The 19,420-nt window shown below is 48.2% G+C and overlaps 2 protein-coding genes across 2 annotated transcripts; one reads left to right on the forward strand and one right to left on the reverse strand.

Annotated features, from left to right (window-relative positions):
• The first annotated feature begins 4,962 nt into the window (after positions 1-4,962).
• Positions 4,963-6,437, forward strand: LOC107157121 (cytochrome c oxidase subunit 8B, mitochondrial-like). Its single transcript, XM_015503418.2, has 2 exons — positions 4,963-5,169; positions 6,281-6,437. The coding sequence occupies exons 1-2, from the start codon at positions 5,059-5,061 to the stop codon at positions 6,380-6,382; spliced, it is 213 nt and encodes a 70-aa protein (XP_015358904.1). The 5' UTR covers positions 4,963-5,058; the 3' UTR covers positions 6,383-6,437.
• A 404-nt stretch (positions 6,438-6,841) lies between these two features.
• Positions 6,842-19,066, reverse strand: Psmd13 (proteasome 26S subunit, non-ATPase 13). The gene is made up of 13 exons (XM_015503417.2): positions 18,795-19,066; positions 17,146-17,224; positions 13,699-13,733; positions 13,557-13,612; positions 13,331-13,374; positions 13,065-13,151; positions 11,474-11,645; positions 10,464-10,543; positions 10,244-10,369; positions 8,738-8,800; positions 8,073-8,153; positions 7,865-7,981; positions 6,842-7,297 (listed from the first exon to the last, which is right to left on the reverse strand). The coding sequence occupies exons 1-13, from the start codon at positions 18,887-18,889 to the stop codon at positions 7,202-7,204; spliced, it is 1,131 nt and encodes a 376-aa protein (XP_015358903.1). The 5' UTR covers positions 18,890-19,066; the 3' UTR covers positions 6,842-7,201.
• Positions 19,067-19,420: the final 354 nt, after the last annotated feature.

The raw sequence follows: 19,420 nt of genomic DNA on the forward strand, positions 1-19,420 counted from the left end.
AACACTGTCCTGTCTTCACAACTTTTCTGAAGGAAAAGAAAATGTTTTTGAAAAACCCAGAGAGTTTGAGGCAGAATGGAGACTCTCTTGCTTGTCTTGAGTTAGCCAATAGTATGTGAAGCCTCTCTGACAGGACCATGGGGCAATTTTCTGGGTGGCCCCCAGGAGCAGGAGAGTCCCACCAACAGCAGCCATAGCACCTCAGTCTTTCAACCCTAGAGATTCTTCCATCAGGCAGACCTTGGAAGAGGACCTGAGCCTGAAGGGAAGTGTGGCCCGACCAATGCCTTGCAGTCAGCTGGTGAAACCGGAGCATGGGACCCAGCTGGTGGGTACCAAGACTCTGACCAGCAGAAACACTGGGATAATGAATGTGCTGCTCCTGGCTGCTGAGTCTGTGATGCCTTGTCACACAGCATACCAGGAGCGGTGGTGGGCCTGGGTTCTCTGGTAGACACCAGGGAATGTGCCTTTGATCACAGAGATATGTCTGGGTCACAGTAGGCATCACCTAACATAGCAGATGTCAGAGAAAAGAACTCTGAGGTGGGGAGAAGGCACATAGCCGACCAGGCCCATCCAGCTCGTCCTGGGGTTCTCAAGGTGTCTGCTGGGCAGAGTGGCCCTGCTGCTGGGATCTGTTTCCCCTCCTTCATCCAGGCACACTCAGCAGGTACCTGTGGAACCTGCCCTGGACATGCCCCTGGTGCAGAGGGGACCACCACCCTGCACATGTTCCCTGGCAAAACTGTGAGGCCCCCTCAACCTGCAGAAAACCCTGGGAGATCTGAGTGGACATCATGGGCACAGGGCACCACCCTGTGTCCAAACTTGGAACCACAAAGCAGCTGGAGAAAGCTGCAGCAGAAGGTGGGGGCGTGGCAGAAAAGAAAAGAAAAGCGTTTCCCTGTGCTGCTCCAGTGACCACACTCTGAGAACCGGCATTCTGTTGAAGATAGACATCCAGTGAAGAGGAAGCATAGTAGATGTTATTTCTATTGCAAAGGTGAAAAGTCAGAAGAGCTTGTCTTCTTTGATGGCTGGGTTTTGCCTACTGTGTCAGGAGTTTTCAGAGAAGCAAACCAGCAGAGTGTGAGCGTGAGTATGTGCGTATGTGCATGTGCATGTGCGTGTGTGAGAGGATGGGTATGCATGAGTGAGAATGTCTGTGAGTATATAAAGGAGACCCTGCAAGTGCTCAGTGCATGCGCATCCTTTCTGGGGCCCCTGCTGCAAGGGCCACACCCCCACCAAGGGCCATGCCCCCACCAAGGGCCACGCCCCCACCTTCTGCAGCAGCTTTCTCCAGCTGCTTTGTGGTTCCAAGTTTGGACACAGGGTGGTGCCCTGTGCCCATGATGTCCACTCAGATCTCCCAGGGTTTTCTGCAGGTTGAGGGGGCCTCACAGTTTTGCCAGGGAACATGTGCAAGGTGGTGGTCCCCTCTGCACCAGGGGCATGTCCAGGGCAGGTTCCACAGGTACCTGCTGAGTGTGCCTGGATGAAGGAGGGGAAACAGATCCCAGCAGCAGGGCCACTCTGCCCAGCAGACACCTTGAGAACCCCAGGACGAGCTGGATGGGCCTGGTCGGCTATGTGCCTTCTCCCCACCTCAGCTTCCCTGGCTGCTACACGGGACCTTCATCCTCAGCCTGTAGCCTACTTGGCTGACTTCCCCTTCTCCTGGACACATTGTTTTCCTTCAAGTAAAAGGTAGGCCTGGGAAAGGAGGGGGTCCAGGTCTTGGGGTGAAGGAGGGAGAAGCTGCGACATGATCCCCATCTGTGGCAGCCCTGAGCAGAGGGCAGCAGGGGTCTGGGTGTTTGGTTAGCACAAGTGGCTCAAATTGGGCTCTAAAAGCAGGTTAGGGTGAGGCCCAGTGCTCACAGCTATAGGTCTAAGGTCCAGGAGCTGAGTGACTAGAGGAGTGAGGAAGGCCTGCCAGGTAGTGCCTGGAAAGTTCTGGAAGTTCATAGAGGTCAGGAGGCCTGATAAGGGGCTGGAGTTTCCTGTGAAGCCCTCCTGGCAGCATCTTCTCCTTGCACTGCCCCTTGGCCTGGCCCTCACTGGGGCCTCACCCACACAAGGCTGGGCTGACGATGCCCCGGGGTGCAGTGAGCATCTCCACTGCCCACACCCAACCCAGCTGAGGTCCAGGAGGGCAGAAATGGAACTCCACCCCTACCCCCAGAGGCAGTCCTTATCTGTGAAAGAAGAAACACCTCTGCTGGGAGAATGATCCTCTGCACAAATGCTCAGGTACTGAGCCTTATCCTTAGCTGGACCCCAAGACTATAATTAAAGGTTCACGAGGAAGGGATTATCACAGAGGAGGGGCACAGCCCTCTACGACCTGAGGCTGGCATCAGAAGCCCAGTGCTACCAGAGATAACATTCAGGACACTCTCCCTTCTTGGCCTCCAGGGACTAGTCCCTTCCTGAGAAGCAAAGTCCCAGGAAGACTATCTGGCTTGGGTCCTGGGAGGCAGGAGGAGAGCCTTGGAAGGAGCCCCACATTTAGAGTGCGATGTGATTTCTGGGGAGGAGCAAAAATAATGCTCCCTGTCACCATCATTCTAAATAAACTGACAAGGGCATGACTGTCTTCAGGAAGGGTAGTTACCATGCCCAAGTCTGGGGGAGCTGGTGATGGCCATGGATGAGGCTGATGTCCCCTAATCTGGTCTGGAAACAACCAGAGTACCCTCTTGCCGGGTTTCTGTTCTCGCGACTAAAGGGCTCAGAGGTCACCCCAGTTAAACTGGGCTGACTGGGCTGCATGAAACAACCACACAAGAGACACAATACCTTTTTCTTTGGGGTAACTGTGACGGCTCCTCTGACCTAAGGGTCCGCAGAGAGAGAGCGAGAGCACGCGCTGACCCCTTTTATTGAGGAGAAGCTATTCAAAAGAGGCCAGGGGTCAGGTTCAGGGGGCTGAGTCTATCTTCATGATGTCCACTGTCAGCAGGTTGACTGACACCTGGGTAGGCCACACCCAAGGGCACAGTAAGAGGAGGGAACACATACAAGGCCCTTCCATGGAAGATTCTATCCTAACCAGGGCAAGGGGTTAGATTACAAAGGAACAGGTGAGTGTAGCTTCACCCATGGGGCTGTAGCAAGATACACCCATGCACGAGACACCGACCACATTTCTGTGACTGAGCGCCTCAGCACCCAGCCGGGGAGTGTGACCCAGTCACGTGTAAGGTTGGTCTCCCACACCCTCTGGGATGTGGCCTTTATTACCATCATGACAATATCCTGCACCATTGATGGTGGAGCATCTTCCCTTCACGTTCTCTCATGCCTGACTCAAGCTTCGCATCTCCTGAATCTAGCACAGTGCCTGGCTCATGATGGAAACATCACACATCCTTATATCAACTTTTCCAATTGTCCACCCATCCACTAATCCTTCTATCCATCCACACATTCATCCATCCATCCATCTACACATTCACTCATCCATCCACAATTCACACATTTCACTCATCCATCCATCTATCTGCCCACCCACCCGTCTATCCACTTACCCACCAACCCACTCCATCTATCCCCTTATCCATCTATCCCGATGCCCCAACTGTCCCACACTGACTGAAAACTCAGCTAAGCCATATTCTGCTGCTCTGGGCCCCAAACATTCAGTGGTGGACACACAGCCTCACAGGGCTTCTGCTCTAGGTAGGAAGCAGACAGTGAGCAAGATGTTATCTGAGGAGATGTCATCTGAACCAAGTCTCATGATCTGTTGAGACACATGAGAACACGACGCACCAGTATGGGGATGGAAGTGTGCTGTGTGGGAAATGGCAGTGGAGCCCGTTGGGGGATGTGGAGCAGAGGCAGTGACAAGACATGGTGCTGGGGGAGGAGCTGGGGTGGAAGAAATGTTTGAAGTGGGACTTGGGGAGGGTGAGGAACCAGTACCCTGGGCTGTGGTGCTGCTGGTAGGCAGGACCTGGAGTGTAAGCTCCAGGGGGCACTGAGGCTGCTGCTTAGACATTTTGTCTGCACAGTTGAAGTGGGTGAGGGAGGAGAGAGTGCCCTGCAGGGCCTTAGAAATGGGACCATAAAGTGGGGTTTGAGCACGTACTAACAGATTCCAGACATCATGATTAATGAGGAGCAGGCTATCTGGACTATGGCCAGGTGAGGTTGGAGAGGTGGATAGAGAGACTGAGAGAAGCGTGGTGCCACTGGAGGTCGGGCAGGGGCTGGAGGAGGGAGGGAAACCAGCAGCCAAGAACTATGCTGGGGAACTGAACTTGCATTTCATGGTAATTGTGGGGAGGCAGTGTAGACAGGCCCCCAGGGCAGCAGTGGGGTTAGCACTGACAGAGACTGTATCAGTGGTATACCGATACTGTTTGCAGTGCAAAGGAATGGACAACCACTATCTGCAGAAGCAAGGAGCAAGCCTGGGAAGCTATGTAGCCTGCTCAGTGGCCTGTGCACTGGCACTGGACAGCCCAGCATGTTCAGCCCTGGGTGCCTTAACTGGGCACAGCAGTCTGGGGTCAGACAGTGTCCCGGCCCATAGCTGGCACTCAGAAAGTGTCTACTCCTCACCCTGTTCCTCTGCTGTGCGGTCAGTGCCTGCTCTCCTGGAATATAAGAAGGGGAGGCTGGGCCGCATGAGGAATCCACAGGTTGGAGAATTTTACAGAAACTCTGCATGGTACTGAGGGGCTGGCACCCTAAGAGCTAAGATTCACCTTTAGCCATCAGTTTCTCCTTCTTGCATTCTTAAGCCTGACTCCTCTGGACCTTCTCTATCACTGAGGTCCTCCTTTTCCTCAAATAAGTGACAGTTCTCTCTAGAAAGGTCTACATCTATCCACACTGTTAAGGGCTCACAGCCTTTTGGTGTCATGCAGGGACAGCACACCAGGCCAGGCCTCTCCCAGTCCTACTCTCTGCCAAGCCCTGTGACAGGAGGGGACAGCTGCAGTTCCTTCCAGCTATAAAAAGACCTGACACCAAGTGAGCAGAGGACGTTCAGCCCTCGGGACACCTAGCTGACTTGGGAAGGAACTCGGCCCCAGAACCATGCTGAGGTTGCCCCCTATCACACAGCTGCTCCAAGCCCCCCTCAGATGCTGGGCAGTTCCCAAGGCCCACATCTCTGCCAAGCCGGCCAGAACACCTACCTCTCCTATGGTAAGTGACCTCTAAGACAGCAGTAGGTCATTCTGAGGACTTGGCCCATTTCCTAGGTTTGGGGGCAAAAACACAAGTCCAGGCTATTAATGGGGAGGCGACCATGGTGCTGGATGTCAGTGCTTCTGTCAAGACAATTGTCTTGAATGCCAGGAAAGGGGTCCTAAAGCCATTTCCTGCAGGACAGCCTCCCAAAGTGGCTGCCGAGTTCAGTGGTGGGCCAGGCTCCCTTTCTCAGGCCTCTCACTTTTTGGCAAAGGCCAGTGGTCAGAGGACACTCAATGCTGTGCGGACCTTGCTGTCTGTGAAAGGGGAAGAGCTGGGATGCTGACGGTCAAGGAGAGTACAGGTGAAAGCCAAAATGTACGTTAACACTTTTGACTCCGGAGCAGTGTTTTAAGAATAAACAAATCAAGGTTTACAGGGTCACTTGCTCAAGGTCATGTAGCTAAGACCTGAGTCCAGGCTGCATATGCCTTTAAGCGTCCGGGGGTGAGAGTCAACAGGAGGGACTCTAACCCCGCCCTCAATCTAGCTTTAGAAAGATAGAGGGGTGGGAGGCCCGACCCTGGCTTTTTCAGGGGGGAACTGAAAGTGAAATTTGGTCGGGGCTCTCTTAAGTTCAGCCAGTGAGAAGGCGTGGCTCCAGGTGGGGTCCCTCTGCACAAATGGGGCACAGGCATGCACAGACACACAGGTGCAGCCGGTGGAAGCTGACCTCCCCACCAGGCTTCTGAACGGAATTATGCTTCATGGAAAGGCCTGTACTTATTTACAAGCAGTTTAAATCTCAGTTGTTTCTGCCATTCCATACAGCACGGCACCCTGCATGTGGGGCCACAGGTATTGGAGGGGAGTGTGTACTGCTGTCCTTCTGTGGAGAGCAGCCAGGGTCTTGGGCCCAGAGCCCAGGGCTTTCCTCCTGGTCTTCAAGGCTGCCCTCAGGGACAACAGCAGATGTCAGTACAGGGTACACATGAACAGCCTGAAGGCATGTGGGAGAAACCCAGTTGGCCCAAGTCAGAGGGAGTGGAATGGGGCGGGGCAGTGGCAGGCAGATAGTCTCCTTCAGTGACCAGGCCTCATGGGCTCATGTGCTTTCCTCCACCAGGAGCAGGCTGTGGGGATCTCGACCATGTTTGTGAGCTTCCTGGTTCCAGCAGGCTGGGTTTTGTCCCATCTGGAGAGTTACAAGAAGAGCTCTGTAGCATGAAGACCCTGTGGCCACCTGGGCAGTCCTAGAAAAGCACATTAAACTCCTTCTTCTACCTTCTGTTCACACTGACTCTTCTATGTACCCATGTCCAGCCCGGGCACTGCAGGGAGACTCCTGCAGACACCCAACACTGGACTGTCTGGGAGCTGGAGCAATGTCAACAATGGGGCATGCTGGGGTACAGAAGTGGCCGGCTACCAGTGAGGAAAGGTGGCACTGGTGTGGAAACCTATGCCTGAGAGGAATCCTGAGTGGGCTTGAGGAGGGAATGGACACCCTTGTGTCTCTCCCGATGATAAAGAGAACTTACTTGCTTGGTAGCCAAGAGCAAGGCTCTGCCCCAGTCCCCTGTATGGGGCAGGACGGGAGCCAAGACCACATCCCCACCAAGCCCTCCCTAGTTTCTGCTCAGGCTTGTCCTGGAAGGTAAGACCAAGAACAGAAGCATAAGCAGGGTAAAGTGAAGGCGTTTATTACAGAAACATCCTGAACGCACTGGAAAAAATGCACACATGGGTGGATGGGACAGAGACCCACCTTGGGGTGTTTGCAGACTTGAGAGCTTTCCCACTCACTTTTGCCCTCCCTCCTGAGGCCTGGAGACCCCTACCCCACTGCAGGTTAAGACACCCCCACCTAAGAGCCTTCCCCTGTGGCTGGGCTCCCATAAATGACAGTCCACCATTTTTACAGTGAGTAGTCCCTATTCCCAACAGGATCCAAATCCACACCCCAATTCAATGCAGATCTTTGTTGCCAGCTTCAGGGCCACAGAAGTGCCTCCCAGGTGAGGTGGGGCCACAGGGCACCAGGGTGCTAGGTGAGGATGTCATGGGCCTGGTGCTCCACTAGCATCTCCATGCTCTTCACATCTGTGCACCAGAATTCCAGGCGGTCCTTCATTCCCTTGATCTGAGGGCAAATCAGGGCCACATGAGCATTAAGATACGCAGGACCCGCAGGCCAAATGGGGCAGGTCTAACCTCTAACTCATTCTTGGGGCAGAACTGAGGGTATCAGAGCTGAGGTGGGGGTGTGCAATGGGATCACCCAGGTCAATTCTTATCACAAGAATATTTTAAAAACTTGCATTAAAGAAAACAGGCAAGAATAGAGGAAATCCACAGGATTAAACTTCCAGCAAATATGAATAAGACGGATTTGTGCTCAGATCATGAAACCAGGAACATGTTTGATCAGAGCACCAATTTTAAGATTAAAAGACTTTTTTAAGATTAAAAGGCTTTATCAGTACAACCAACACCGTTGTCACAATAAGCTTCTAAGTGTAGAGTCAGACCCTAGGCTTGCATCAACTGGGTTCTAAGAAAAGGCTTCAGTCCCCACAGCAATAATCCATTCCCCAAACCATGTGTACCGTGACGCCTTCTTCCTAAGTGACTTCCGTCCCCATAAAACCAAGACAGCACAGACATAACCCAACCCAACAAAGGCAAACCAGGGGCTCAGTGGCTTCACCTGCTGCAAATCCAGCACGCGGGGTTGCACCCAGGTCATGTGCACTCGCTTGTCCACCTCGTCTATGCTGCCCCTCACCAGCCCCACCGAGAGTGCCTTCATCACCAGCAGCTCCACCTGTGTGGGAGGGCTCCTGTCAGATACCCAGTGCCCTGCTCTGACAGGTGGCAGCTCTGCTGCTGTGATACCCCAAGCCTAAGAACTGTACCTCGTTCACTGTGATTTTAGCATTTTTGGCAATTTCTTCAAAAGTGAGCTGTCTGTGGTTGGCAGGTCGTGTGAAAGTCATCTGAAAAAAAAAAAAAAAGCTGATTAACTACTTAAAATTGTTTTTCCAAACAAAAATGGGCTGAGATCTGATAGGATCTGATAGGTACATACATTTTAAAAACACAGATCATCTTCTGAGTACCCCATACAATAAAATTTTCTTAATGTGTCATATGTCTTACTACTAGGAACAAACTTTCAGCGCTTAATAATAAGGTTAAAGGTGAAAATAAGCTTTGCAGGAATTTTCAACAATAGCCACTACTTATTTCTTGAACAGGTAATTGAAGCCATCATGTATCCCAAGACCAGGGGACACTGTGGGGAACCAAAAACAGAACCTCCATCTCCTGAGGAAGTTCACGTTCTGGTGGGGAAGGACAGACAAGCACTAGACCCGAGAGGATGTGCCATATCATCGGGAGGAAGGGGCAGCTCTTTCAGCTCAGACTACCCAGAAGGGGAGACCTGTCTGAGGGGTTGTCCCAGCTATGGGAAGACGAGGAGTGGGGCAATGAGGAAGAAACACCACACAGGAGATGGGAGACTCACTGCTCACTGACCGAGGTCTTGAAGCACAACAGTGGCTTTGGTGCCACTTACCTCCATCAGGCACAAGAGCTGGATCTTCCTCAGAAGCTGTGCCTCATTGGCTGCTAAGTCAGGCTGTGAAGCACAGAAAGAGGAGCTGACTCTCATGTCTGTGCTCACCAAGTGACCTTACCTGGGTTCTCAATTTTTTTCTTTCTACACGGTGGATGGAAAAAAGCTGCGGGGAAGATCCAAACATGTACACTGCAGACTGCTGAGGCTCATTAACAGTCAAGTGACCTGAAGTCTCCCTTTCTTATGAAATCTAAGACTGACTGATAGGCTGTTTCTCTAGAGAAGTGATCTGTAAGAGTTATGTACTGACGTTACAACACTAGAAGGCCTTTCAAGACTCGTGGCACAAGGCACTGCTAGTAGAGGACAAAGGACCTATCCTGGGCAGCCCTGGTAGCACTGCCTGCTTATGAGCACAGTGCAAGTGCAGTCTGAGGAGAACCCCGAGTCTTGGAGTTCACACAGATCAAAGAGCAAGTGATCAATTTATAATGAAAGACTGGCTTGCAAGGAACCGAGAACACTTTCTGCAAGACCCATGCAGTGTGTGGGCTCTCCACAGAGGTGAAGCGAAGGTGAAGCCAGCCAGGGAGAGTGGACAGGTGGCTTAAACCACATGAGTGGCAGCTCACACCCTGGCACAGGAACTGGACAGGCATAGGGAGCGTGCACCTCTGAGTATCTTTTCTTCTTCTAAATTGCTATGGCTAGCCAGCTTCCTCCCTCCTCACTTTTTTAAAGAGAAGTTCTTGTTATGTTGCCCAGGCTGGTCTCAAAGACCTGGGCTCAAGTGATCCCCCTGCCTCAGCCCACCATGCCTGGGTATGGCTCCCTTTCTGAGTGGTACATTTTTTGCTGAGACAGTGATGTGTCACCAGGAACAGCCAGGCCTGACGCTTCTGCCTCTTCATAGCACCTTAACAACCCTACCCCATTGCATACAACTGGTGTAAGTTGTTGTAAACTTTGCGAAAATTTAAAGTTTCAGAAAAGTACAAAAACAAGACAACTATGATCCCCATGACAGTTAACATTTTAGTAATATCTGCGTCTAACATTAGAGTCCCTACCACCCAGAGCCCATCCCTACCACCTAGATGCCCACTCCTGGAGCTCTTCTCCCCACCACCACACCTCCTCCTACTCCATCACCTGTCTGCTCACACTTAATCTGTCAGCAAAGTGCTCAGTTCTTCCTATGTCTTTCCACCCACCCCATGGTCACAAAGAGCACAGCACTTCTGCTGGGAGGGTTCTGACACCCACTCCACTCAGCAGAGATGAAAAGTGCATTGTGTTCTGTTCCCCCACACACCCTCTACCTTTCCTTAGTGCAGTCACTGCCCATGAGACGCCTTGTTCTGTGTGAGGCCAGGCCTGCCACGGTTCCTCCATGCCCAGGGTCGCCTGGGTGCCTGCAGTGTGTGGGGAAGATGCTAGCCCAACACTCTTGGACAGTGGGCATGTGAGAGGACAAGCAGGGCCAGAAGCCTATGGACCCACCTGCTGGCCCCAGGCAGTCTTCAGAGTCTGGAACCTGTCTACATCACCACTGTTAAAGGCATAGAGAGTGTCGATCAGCCACTGCCGGTCTGTGCTCCTCAGGGACTCCAGCACAGGGTGCATGAGCTGTGGGGACAGACAGTACAGGTGGTAGAAGGCCAGTTCCTCCCTGCGCCCCTTCCCAACCCATGCCAAGGAATCAGTGCCTGGATCAACTTACGAGCTCTCCAAAGTTAAAAACCCCCTCTCCAAGAAGTCCTGCAAGTCCCAGTGTGAAGGCTCTCTCCTGCTGCTCAGACACTATGGCAACAAACCCAAGTCAACAAACACTAGTCCAGTTCGGCATTAAAAAGCACATATAACAAAAAGTAAAGAAGCCATTCTTGGTAATGGTAACCTCACAAAGCATTCGTATGGTTGCTTCTTCTAAAGTGCTGGACTGACCTGATTACATCAGGGATCACAATTACAAGTTTTGTGGAAAGAATGTTCATTTATTACTTTTCCCCTAAATATATGCATCTCTTTGCTCTTCAGTGTGTACAACCTCCTGAAGTAATGAGTTCCTCCAACACTTCGCCTGCTGTGGAGTCACACTGCCACTCCACTGTCTCACATCCCAGTCAGTCGGCCCCTCTCCTCCAAACTATGATTCATTTGCTTGCTGCCCCATGCAGCCCAGTCCTATACCTCTTGACTGCATTAGTTGCTTCTTCAATACACTTTGAGATACAACAATCAAAACTTCATCAACGCATTTAAGAAGTGGTGGTTTCTATACAATGTGGGAAACATCTAAATTATGTAAAAGTTGTCTTTCTAAATTCTCTGGTTACTTATTTCCACACTCAGTCCCTTTAACGACTATAATTCATTCCCATGGATCTGAGATTCAATTTCAGAACAAGGGTCTCAGCGTCAGTGAGTTGAGGCAGTCGTCATCCTGTAGGGGATGAGGAAGTACTTACACTGCTGTACTTCCTATAAGATTTCTGACTTGGACAACAACACACTTGGAGGAGGAGGAGGAGCACAGGGGTTGGGAGGAACCAGCCTTGTCATCTGAATTAAATGCTGCAGGCAAATATGATGTGGAAACTAAAGCATAAAGAAATCTTTCCACCTATTCTTCCCAAAGGGATGAATCCATGTGGGCAAGCTTCCCTGCCATCTTACAGCTGCTACACGAGAACGTGCTCCAGTGTGACATGAACCATAGAGGCCACGTACCTGGCAGATCCTTGATATCGACACAGCCCAGAAACCGCAGGGCATCTTTGTAGTAGGATGCATGGTTTCCGATTGTTTGATAGTATTTACTTGAGAGATCGTAGAAACGACTGTGAACTGATGTCACACCAGGCAGGTTGTTGAGCATTTCTTCAACATCTTCAATTGTTTCCTACACACAAGTAGTAAAGTTGTCTCTGACTTTAAAGATTTTTAATGTCATATAAAAATGAAAAGCACAAGCCACCAAGGCAAACATGGAGAAATGTAAACCTTCAATTTATACAAAACACAGCAAAAAGTACATAGGTGATATATAAATATTCGTATATATTTATTGCATGTGTGTATTTTTCTTTGGTAGTACTGAGGACTGAACACAGGCCTAGGTAAGTGCTTCTACCACTGAATTACCCCCCCAAATCCTATATGTCTTGAGACACGGTCTTACTACTTTTCCCAGAACTTGCCTTTTCTCCTGTCTCAGTTACCATGACACCCCCAAGACAACTTATTACTAGGAAAAGACAATTATAGCATGCGTAATCCCACAGGAATTATGACCAGGGAAATATAAAGAACTCTTACAAATTGGTTGGTAGAACACAATAGAAAAATGGACAAAAGACAGAGGCAATTTTACAGAAGTAAAGGCATGAATGGAATGGCTGATAAGCCATCAGTAACCAATCCCTTCACAGGAGACCAGATATGTATGTTGTGAAACTCTTAGACAATGAACCACTACATACGAGTAAAAATGAACTGGTTACACGTATCAACACAGTGACTCAACTCTGACTCAGTGACACTCATCTACCCACTAAGAGAGGATGAAGTAGCAGGACTGAAAGTGTCAGGTTGGGGAGGAGCATGTGTGCTGCTTTAGTCCTGAGCTGGCTGGGGCAGGAGAGTGCCCATTACAGTATTCCTTACAGTTCTCTATAGCTTCTGGTGTGTCTTAAGTACTTTAGAACAAAGTGTAACAAGTATGCATATGGGCTAGGACTGGGAAGCAATGAGAACATGAACACTTTAATTATTATTGCTAAATTTTCTTTAATGTTATCATTACCAAAACAAAACAAAAAATACACCCAGGCTCTGGTTAAATAAGGTGGACTAACCACATGTGTGGTTTTTGCTGCCACTCTTATTGAAACTTGTCCTCCAAATTGCATAAAAGTGAAAATAAGAAAGGCATAAATCCAGACAGGAGACTTCAACAACAATCTAGGGGGCAGAGAGAGAATGGGGGAGCAGCACGTGACCTGCAGTGGCGGGGATGCTGCCGTTGGTCATAGTGAACCCAGCTGAGGCCCTGGGAGTCCTGAGAAGAGGGACAAATAGGGGCACAGGGAGTGCTCTTTTGATGACGAGTAGGAGCATCATATCAGCAACTTACTTGTAAATGATTTGGAAAAAGTATGCATGCACTCACAGAAAGATGAGGCAAAGGCAGTAAAAAGCAGTGGGGAATTGGGCCAAAGGCATGAGAGCTTTCGGTGCTACTTTCCCAACTTTTCTGTAACCTCAAAAGCATTTTTAAGTAGACATTCTTAAGTCAGAGACATCTCTTACAGAATCTCACCTTGGTGACCTGCAGGTCCCCAATGTTTAACTTCAAAGCTCCGATTGCTGTTTTACACAGGATCACTGCCTCATCGCTGCTTTTCACCTGAAGATGTTGAAGCACAGTGGAGTCTCAAAAACCAGGACAGCTAACCAACCACACGGCGAGCCCTACCTGTGCAGTAACCCAACCCACAAGCTGGAAGACAAACGCTTTCTAAGAATATGGACACAAACTGTGAGTCACAAATAGTCCAGAAAGTACTGTTCAGATCCCACATTCACCTTCTCACGAGTCTTTTCCAGAAATGTAAGAGCCACATTAGGATCTAGAAGAAAAAGAACTAAGTCAGAAGACTCATCAATAGTATGTTTCTAGCAGCTGAGACACATTTAGGCAGGACAGTCTTTAGGGCTTGATAATGTCTATCCGATTATACTTCAATTAAATTATAGTTGAAGGAACTTTACCATTTGAATCTACTCCATTATGAAATAAAGCAAGGCTTACCAGTCATTTGTCTCACCACATGAAGAATTATTTCTACCAGGGACAAAGGGTTCACCCTAAAATATAAAATACCCCATTTCTGAGTGTCCAGGAGTATCAGTGGACTCATTTGCAAAGTAAAAAAGTGACAAAAAGAGTTTACCTGTGTTCAAATTCACTGATGAAGTTTTCATAAAGCTGTGGAACCAATCGTGGAGAGTAAGTACAGGATGTCTTTCATTGGGCAAAATCAGACTCTAAACACCATTCTTATTAAGTTTTGGGTTTCCAAACCACAATGCTCACCACATGTGCTTACTCACAGAATAAGTGCTGTGTACATGTTTGCTGATGGCAGGACACCCACCTTAGAACTTAAGCTCATATACATGACTACCAATGTATTATTAAAAACAAAACAAAACAAAACCCACCACCAGGGTTTCCTTCTGGCTTTGGAAATGAGGACACTGTTCTAAAGACCAATTCCTATATTCTTTCTCCAAGGTACTCCAAGTACAAAAAACTGTCCACCTGGAATGTCCACTAATCCAACAGAACAGAGTTCTTTCAGATTTTAAAAGGCTATAGGCTAGTTATGTCTCATTACTAAATTTCGTAGCCACTCACATACACTGGGTTACATCCTCAAACCCTGGCTAGGCCTGCAGACACAGAATGAGGTAAATCCTGAGCTTTCAGGGGTCTCCTGGGATAGTGGAGAATGAATCAATGACAATAACATGAGTTTAAGAGAAATGGAAAAAGGCATATAAGAAGGTCAGCCAAATGTGAGGATCCAAAGGCTGTTCCCACATGGTGACAATTGGGTTTCAAGGAATGAAGAGCAGTTGCAGAGGTGGATGTTTGGTGAGGCAGAGAACATTCCAGATAGGAACAAATTACACCGAGTTTCAAGAGTACTTCTGAAGGACACAGAGTGGGAGGCACTGAGGATTGGTCTCGGTTCTAAAGGCAAGGTTGAACCAGGGAGGGAAGCAGGACTGAGAACAGAGAGGACTGCAAGGAAGATGACAAGTGACACCAGTTCAGGGCAGAGAGGGGAGCAACAGCTGTGAGGATGGATAAAGGGTCTGAGAGACGTTTGTCAGTAAGTTGAATCAGACTTGATCAGACGTCAGCTGGTCAGAGAAGTGTCCCCTGGGCTAGTGACCAGAGAAGCAGGAAAAGGGAATGCCCGGTGTGGGCCAAGTAGGGAGAAGGAAGCTTCAGTTTGGATAAGAAGAACCTGAACTTCCTGTTGGATATGCAGGGAGAAAGATGGAAATGTCCCTGTGGCAGTTAGATATTTACATCTGGAACACATCCAGCTAAACAAAGTAACCCGTGTACTACAGGAACAATTTCAAAGACATCGTCCTCATTTACATTAAAAATTTAGGACAGAGGCCAGTCTTCAGTGCCTCCCACTCTGTGTCCTTCAGAAGTAGTCTTGAAACACGGTGTAATTTGTTCCTATCTGGAATGTTCTCTTCCACACCAAACATCCACCTCTTCATTCCTTGAAGCCCAGTTGTCACTGTTTTAATTTTCTAACACCTCTAATAATTTTTGGAGTTATTTAAACAAAGAAGTCTACCAAGTCCAGGAACTCAAAATTTCTTCTGGTGACTAAAAATTCATGAACACCATTCATGTTACAATTATGTGGGCTGGTTCTGAACAATTTTTGAGGACTATTTTATCCATGAAAAAAGAAAACAAGTCTGTTGACCTGAATGTCACATTACCTGAGGTTGAACAAATTCTTTCTCATGTGTGTAAAAGTGATTTAAAGATAAGAAAGTAACGGGAGAGGGATGGGAATGGGAAATTCAATAGAATGAATTGGATATAACTTTCCTATGTTCATACATGAAAACACAACCAGTTTAACTCCAAATCATGTATAACCACTCAAGTGGGAAGTAATACTCCATGTATGCGTATGTCAAAATACATCCACCTGTCATGCATAACTAAAAAGAAAAATAACAAAAAAGATAAGAAAGCAAAGCATAGCAATAATTATGAACTATATGTCTTTATAATGTAAAATCATGGAGTGCAAGTATTGAGATCTGTCTTAGGACTTGTTTTTTGGATTGGGGATTTAATGCAGGTGCACTTTACCACTAAGCTATATCCCTAGTCCTTTTTATTTTGAAGATAGGGTCTCAGTTAAGTTGCTAAGGCAGGCTTCAAACTTATGATCCTCCTATTTCAGCCTCTGGAGCTGCTGGAATTACAGACAAGTACAAGCACTCCCAGCTCTTTTTTCATTTTCCACATGATTCAGAAGATGAAATGCTCAGCAAAATCTTCAGGCTCACAGATAACTGAAAATTCCTTGGGTAGAAAAATGTCAAATTGATAGGTATAAAAATTGATAGTGGGGCTGGGGTTGTGGCTCAATGGTAGAGCGCTTGCCTGGGGCGGGTGAGGCACTGGGTTCGATCCTCAGCACCACATAAAAATAAATAAAAATAAAGGCATTGTGTCCACTTACAACTAAAAAAAAAAGAAAAAAATGATGATAAGGTAGGTGGTAACCTTTACTATGTGCACTATAAAGTAACATATTCAGGAGAAATAAGCTATAATTATAAGCTAGCTATAATATAACAATATCTAACTCTAAATCAGAGAAAGTCATCAAAGAGTAAGCTGTCAGGAAAGACCTCAAAGAGGAGGCTTCATGTGTGAACACACCCATGGGGATTTGTTAGGAATCTGAAGAGGGCTAGGAATAGTGTGTATCCTCTTTATTCCTCCTGTTGAAAAAATTCTAAAAGTGCTCTATTATTGAGGCAGCATGATATTGTGCAGTCCCCCCTCCAACTACCCATTCTCAACTAATGTACAAAAGGTGCCCTGTCTTCTACATTACTCAGGACAGATGTCTGTGTAAGCAGAGTCAGACACGGGTGAGGGAGAGGAGTAAAGGGGTTACCTAGAAAATGACCTACTGAAGTATCTCTCTTCTGTTTCCTACTGTGTCCCCTAACTGGTTTTTATTTTCCATTTTTGAGAAAGTTTTCCAAAAGCGGCAATTAAAAAATTTCTTTTTTACCAGGGCACACTATAAGACAGTATTTTACGCTAGAATTCTATTTATTTTTTGAAATTTATTTACTTTTTGAGACAGGGTCTTGCTGTGTTGCCCAGGCTGGCCTTGAATTCAGGATCTTATCCTCCTGAGTTTATAGGCGTATGTCATTGTGCCTGCTGCTGCTGCTTCTTCCTTTTTTTTTTTTTTTTGGTTTGGCGGTGCTGGGGATGGAAAGCACATACTTCATGCATTGGGCTACACCAGCCCTGGTTTAGAATTTTAGAAACTGAATGCTCTTCTGTGGCTTATTAGCTGTGACCTATGGAAAATTACTTAACCCCTTATGCCTGCTTCCACAATAAAAAAGAAAAGGAGATAAGAATACTACTTGTCTTTCAACATTGATGTGAAGAGTAGGAATAAATATGGAAACTCCTCACAACATTCCTGGAGACAAAGTTATTTCTGAATATGTGCAGTTCATTATCATTATCATCTATTATTGTGAGAAGTCCTTGAGTATATTCTTATAATATTCATATGACACAAATCACTTACTTTAATGAGACCATCTCCTTGGGCAAAGCATGGATCCTGCACAAAATCAAGCACCTGAAGTGTCAGCTGATGCCATAACCTGGAAAACACAAGGCCCTTCAGATAATCAACCAAAAGGTAGTAGAGACCTCTGGAACCTCAGTGTTCCAGCAGATAACAAAGCTGACCAGTCCTGACTGCACAGAAGAAGGCTAGTACAGATGGTAATAGACCTCAGTTCTTTTCACTCAATGTTTATGTCACATAGAGCTGACTTACTCTAAAACACAGGTTTCCCAGCTATGAAACAGAGAATTTCTGTTTAGACTACTTCAAAAAAATCAGGAGGTTCAACTGGAAACAAGAGTTTTGGAATCAGACAGCTAAACTGAAATCTAGTCTCTCTTATTCATTAGGTGGGTATCTCAAAGAAGTTGAGGAAACCAAGTTTCAATTTCCTCATTCATGAATGGGACATGAAGGAAGAAATAAGCTAATAATATACTTGCAGGACATTGACACATTTCTTAAAAAAAAAAAAAAAAAGGCCAATATTTAACAGTACAGATAAAATGCTTTAAAAAATAAAAAGTACTTTGGGCTGGGGTTGTGGCTCAGTGGTAAAGCACTTGCTCAGCATGTGTAAGGCAGTGGGTTTGATTCTCAGCACCACATATAAATAAATGAATAAAATAAAGGTTCAACAACTAAAAAATATAAATATATATAAATACAAATACTACCCACAAAGCAATTTTTTGCCAAATACTAATACTTTTCTCCAAAAAACTGCTATTAGCAGGCTACTGAACAGCATCAAAACATGCTGTGCACGGGCTGGGATGTGGCTCAGTGGCAGAGCCCTTGCCTGGCATGTGTGAAACCCTAAGTTCAATGCCCAACACCATTAATAACAAACAAGACATGCTGTGAAAGATTCTATGCTAAATATCCATCAGGAAGGTTCCTACAGCAGATGTGTTTCCCTATGAGCAAGGTCTAGGCCAAAACTAACGATTTACTCTACTCATCTAAATAGAGGTTGGTGCTTAGCAACAGAAAATTGTTCTGAAGCTCACCCTGTTTCTGAAGGAATTCAAACTCTGAGATCTCTGGAGGCACAAAGCCCAGGGTGAAATATTATAGAAAGTAGAAACAATGGGAGAGCGGCAGTGGTTGCACCCTGTGTGATCAGCTGTAGAATCAAAGGAAAACCTCGGCTCATTGGTTTCAGACCATAAGAAAACTAACTGTAGATTCACTCACACTATGGCTTGGCTAAATGCAAGTCTCCAAGAGCTGTTTCCCACAAGGGTGGCACTCTGGCTCTGAAAGTGTGCTTGTGACTGAATCAAGAGCAAAAGCACAGGCCAGCACCGAACCCCTGTCGTGACACCAGAAGAAGGGAGAGTTCAGAAGCCCCAGTCACAGCGCCGAGGGCAGGAAAGCAGTGAACCCTGGATCCCAGACCCCTACAGCTCTGGCCCTTAGTCCTGGTGGGCTGTCGTCCCTCTTCGTCCCAGGCCGCCACCCTCAGGACGGCACCGACCTTCCCTGGCACAGCCCGTCCACTCTCCCCACACGTCCCGCTTCCTCGGGCCTCCCCGCCTCGGGTCCCAGCGCCCACAGCCTGTCTCGGACAGGCCCTGGCCCCTCGTTTCGGTGCTCACTTCTTCGTGTAGAGCTCCTCCAGACGGTGCCACACGGCTGCCTGGCCGGGCCCGGAGCTCTGGCTCTGCTGTAAGAAGCCCGGTACATCCTTCATGATGGCAGCAAGAAGCCGGGACAGGGAGAGCGCCCAGGTGTCAGGGCCGCGGGGATGGCGGCCGGAAGTGCTCACTCACTTCCGGCCCGGGTGGCGCGGGGCGTGCCGGGAGCGTCGCTGCTGGCTCCAGCGGCGCGCTGTCGCCAGGGTAACCACGCTCTGACGCGTTTGGGGCAAAATTCTCTCCTGGGTCTGTACCGGCTTCCGGCACCAGGCCTGGCTCTTGAGACATTAAAGAGAACGGGCGCCAGCGGCCAACCGGCCCCGACTGGCCGTGCGGATGGTACTGGCACCTTCCTGGGAGTGTCTGGCGGGGACCAGGATGAGTTATCATCTCCGTGGCGGCTGAATGTCTTGTCGCGGCTCGGGCCAGAGGCCAGAGCCCAGCAGACCCGGGAAACAACCCCACCCTCCGTCCACCTCCACCCTAGCGCGCAGGGGCAGGGCGGGAATGAATCTTGGAGTGGAGGAGGAGCGGGAGCTCAGGAGGAGGGTGTTCTAGGCGGGGAACGAGCTCACAGGGATGGGGCT

This window comes from Marmota marmota, unplaced genomic scaffold (assembly GCF_001458135.2).
Source record: "Marmota marmota marmota unplaced genomic scaffold, marMar, whole genome shotgun sequence".
Taxonomy (NCBI): domain Eukaryota; kingdom Metazoa; phylum Chordata; class Mammalia; order Rodentia; family Sciuridae; genus Marmota; species Marmota marmota.

Excerpts from the sequence above, each read along its gene's own strand:
- Psmd13 (XM_015503417.2), bottom strand. The coding sequence starts at position 18,889 with ATGAAGGATGTACCGGGCTTCTTACAGCAGAGCCAGAGCTCCGGGCCC. Across the intron at positions 13,734-17,145 it reads AAGGAGATGGTCTCATTAAA|CTTTATGAAAACTTCATCAG; the intron begins GTAAGTGATTTG and ends TTGGTTCCACAG. Across the intron at positions 10,370-10,463 it reads TTTTTAACTTTGGAGAGCTC|CTCATGCACCCTGTGCTGGA; the intron begins GTAAGTTGATCC and ends CTGTCCCCACAG.
- LOC107157121 (XM_015503418.2), top strand. The coding sequence starts at position 5,059 with ATGCTGAGGTTGCCCCCTATCACACAGCTGCTCCAAGCCCCCCTCAGA. Across the intron at positions 5,170-6,280 it reads GAACACCTACCTCTCCTATG|GAGCAGGCTGTGGGGATCTC; the intron begins GTAAGTGACCTC and ends TTCCTCCACCAG.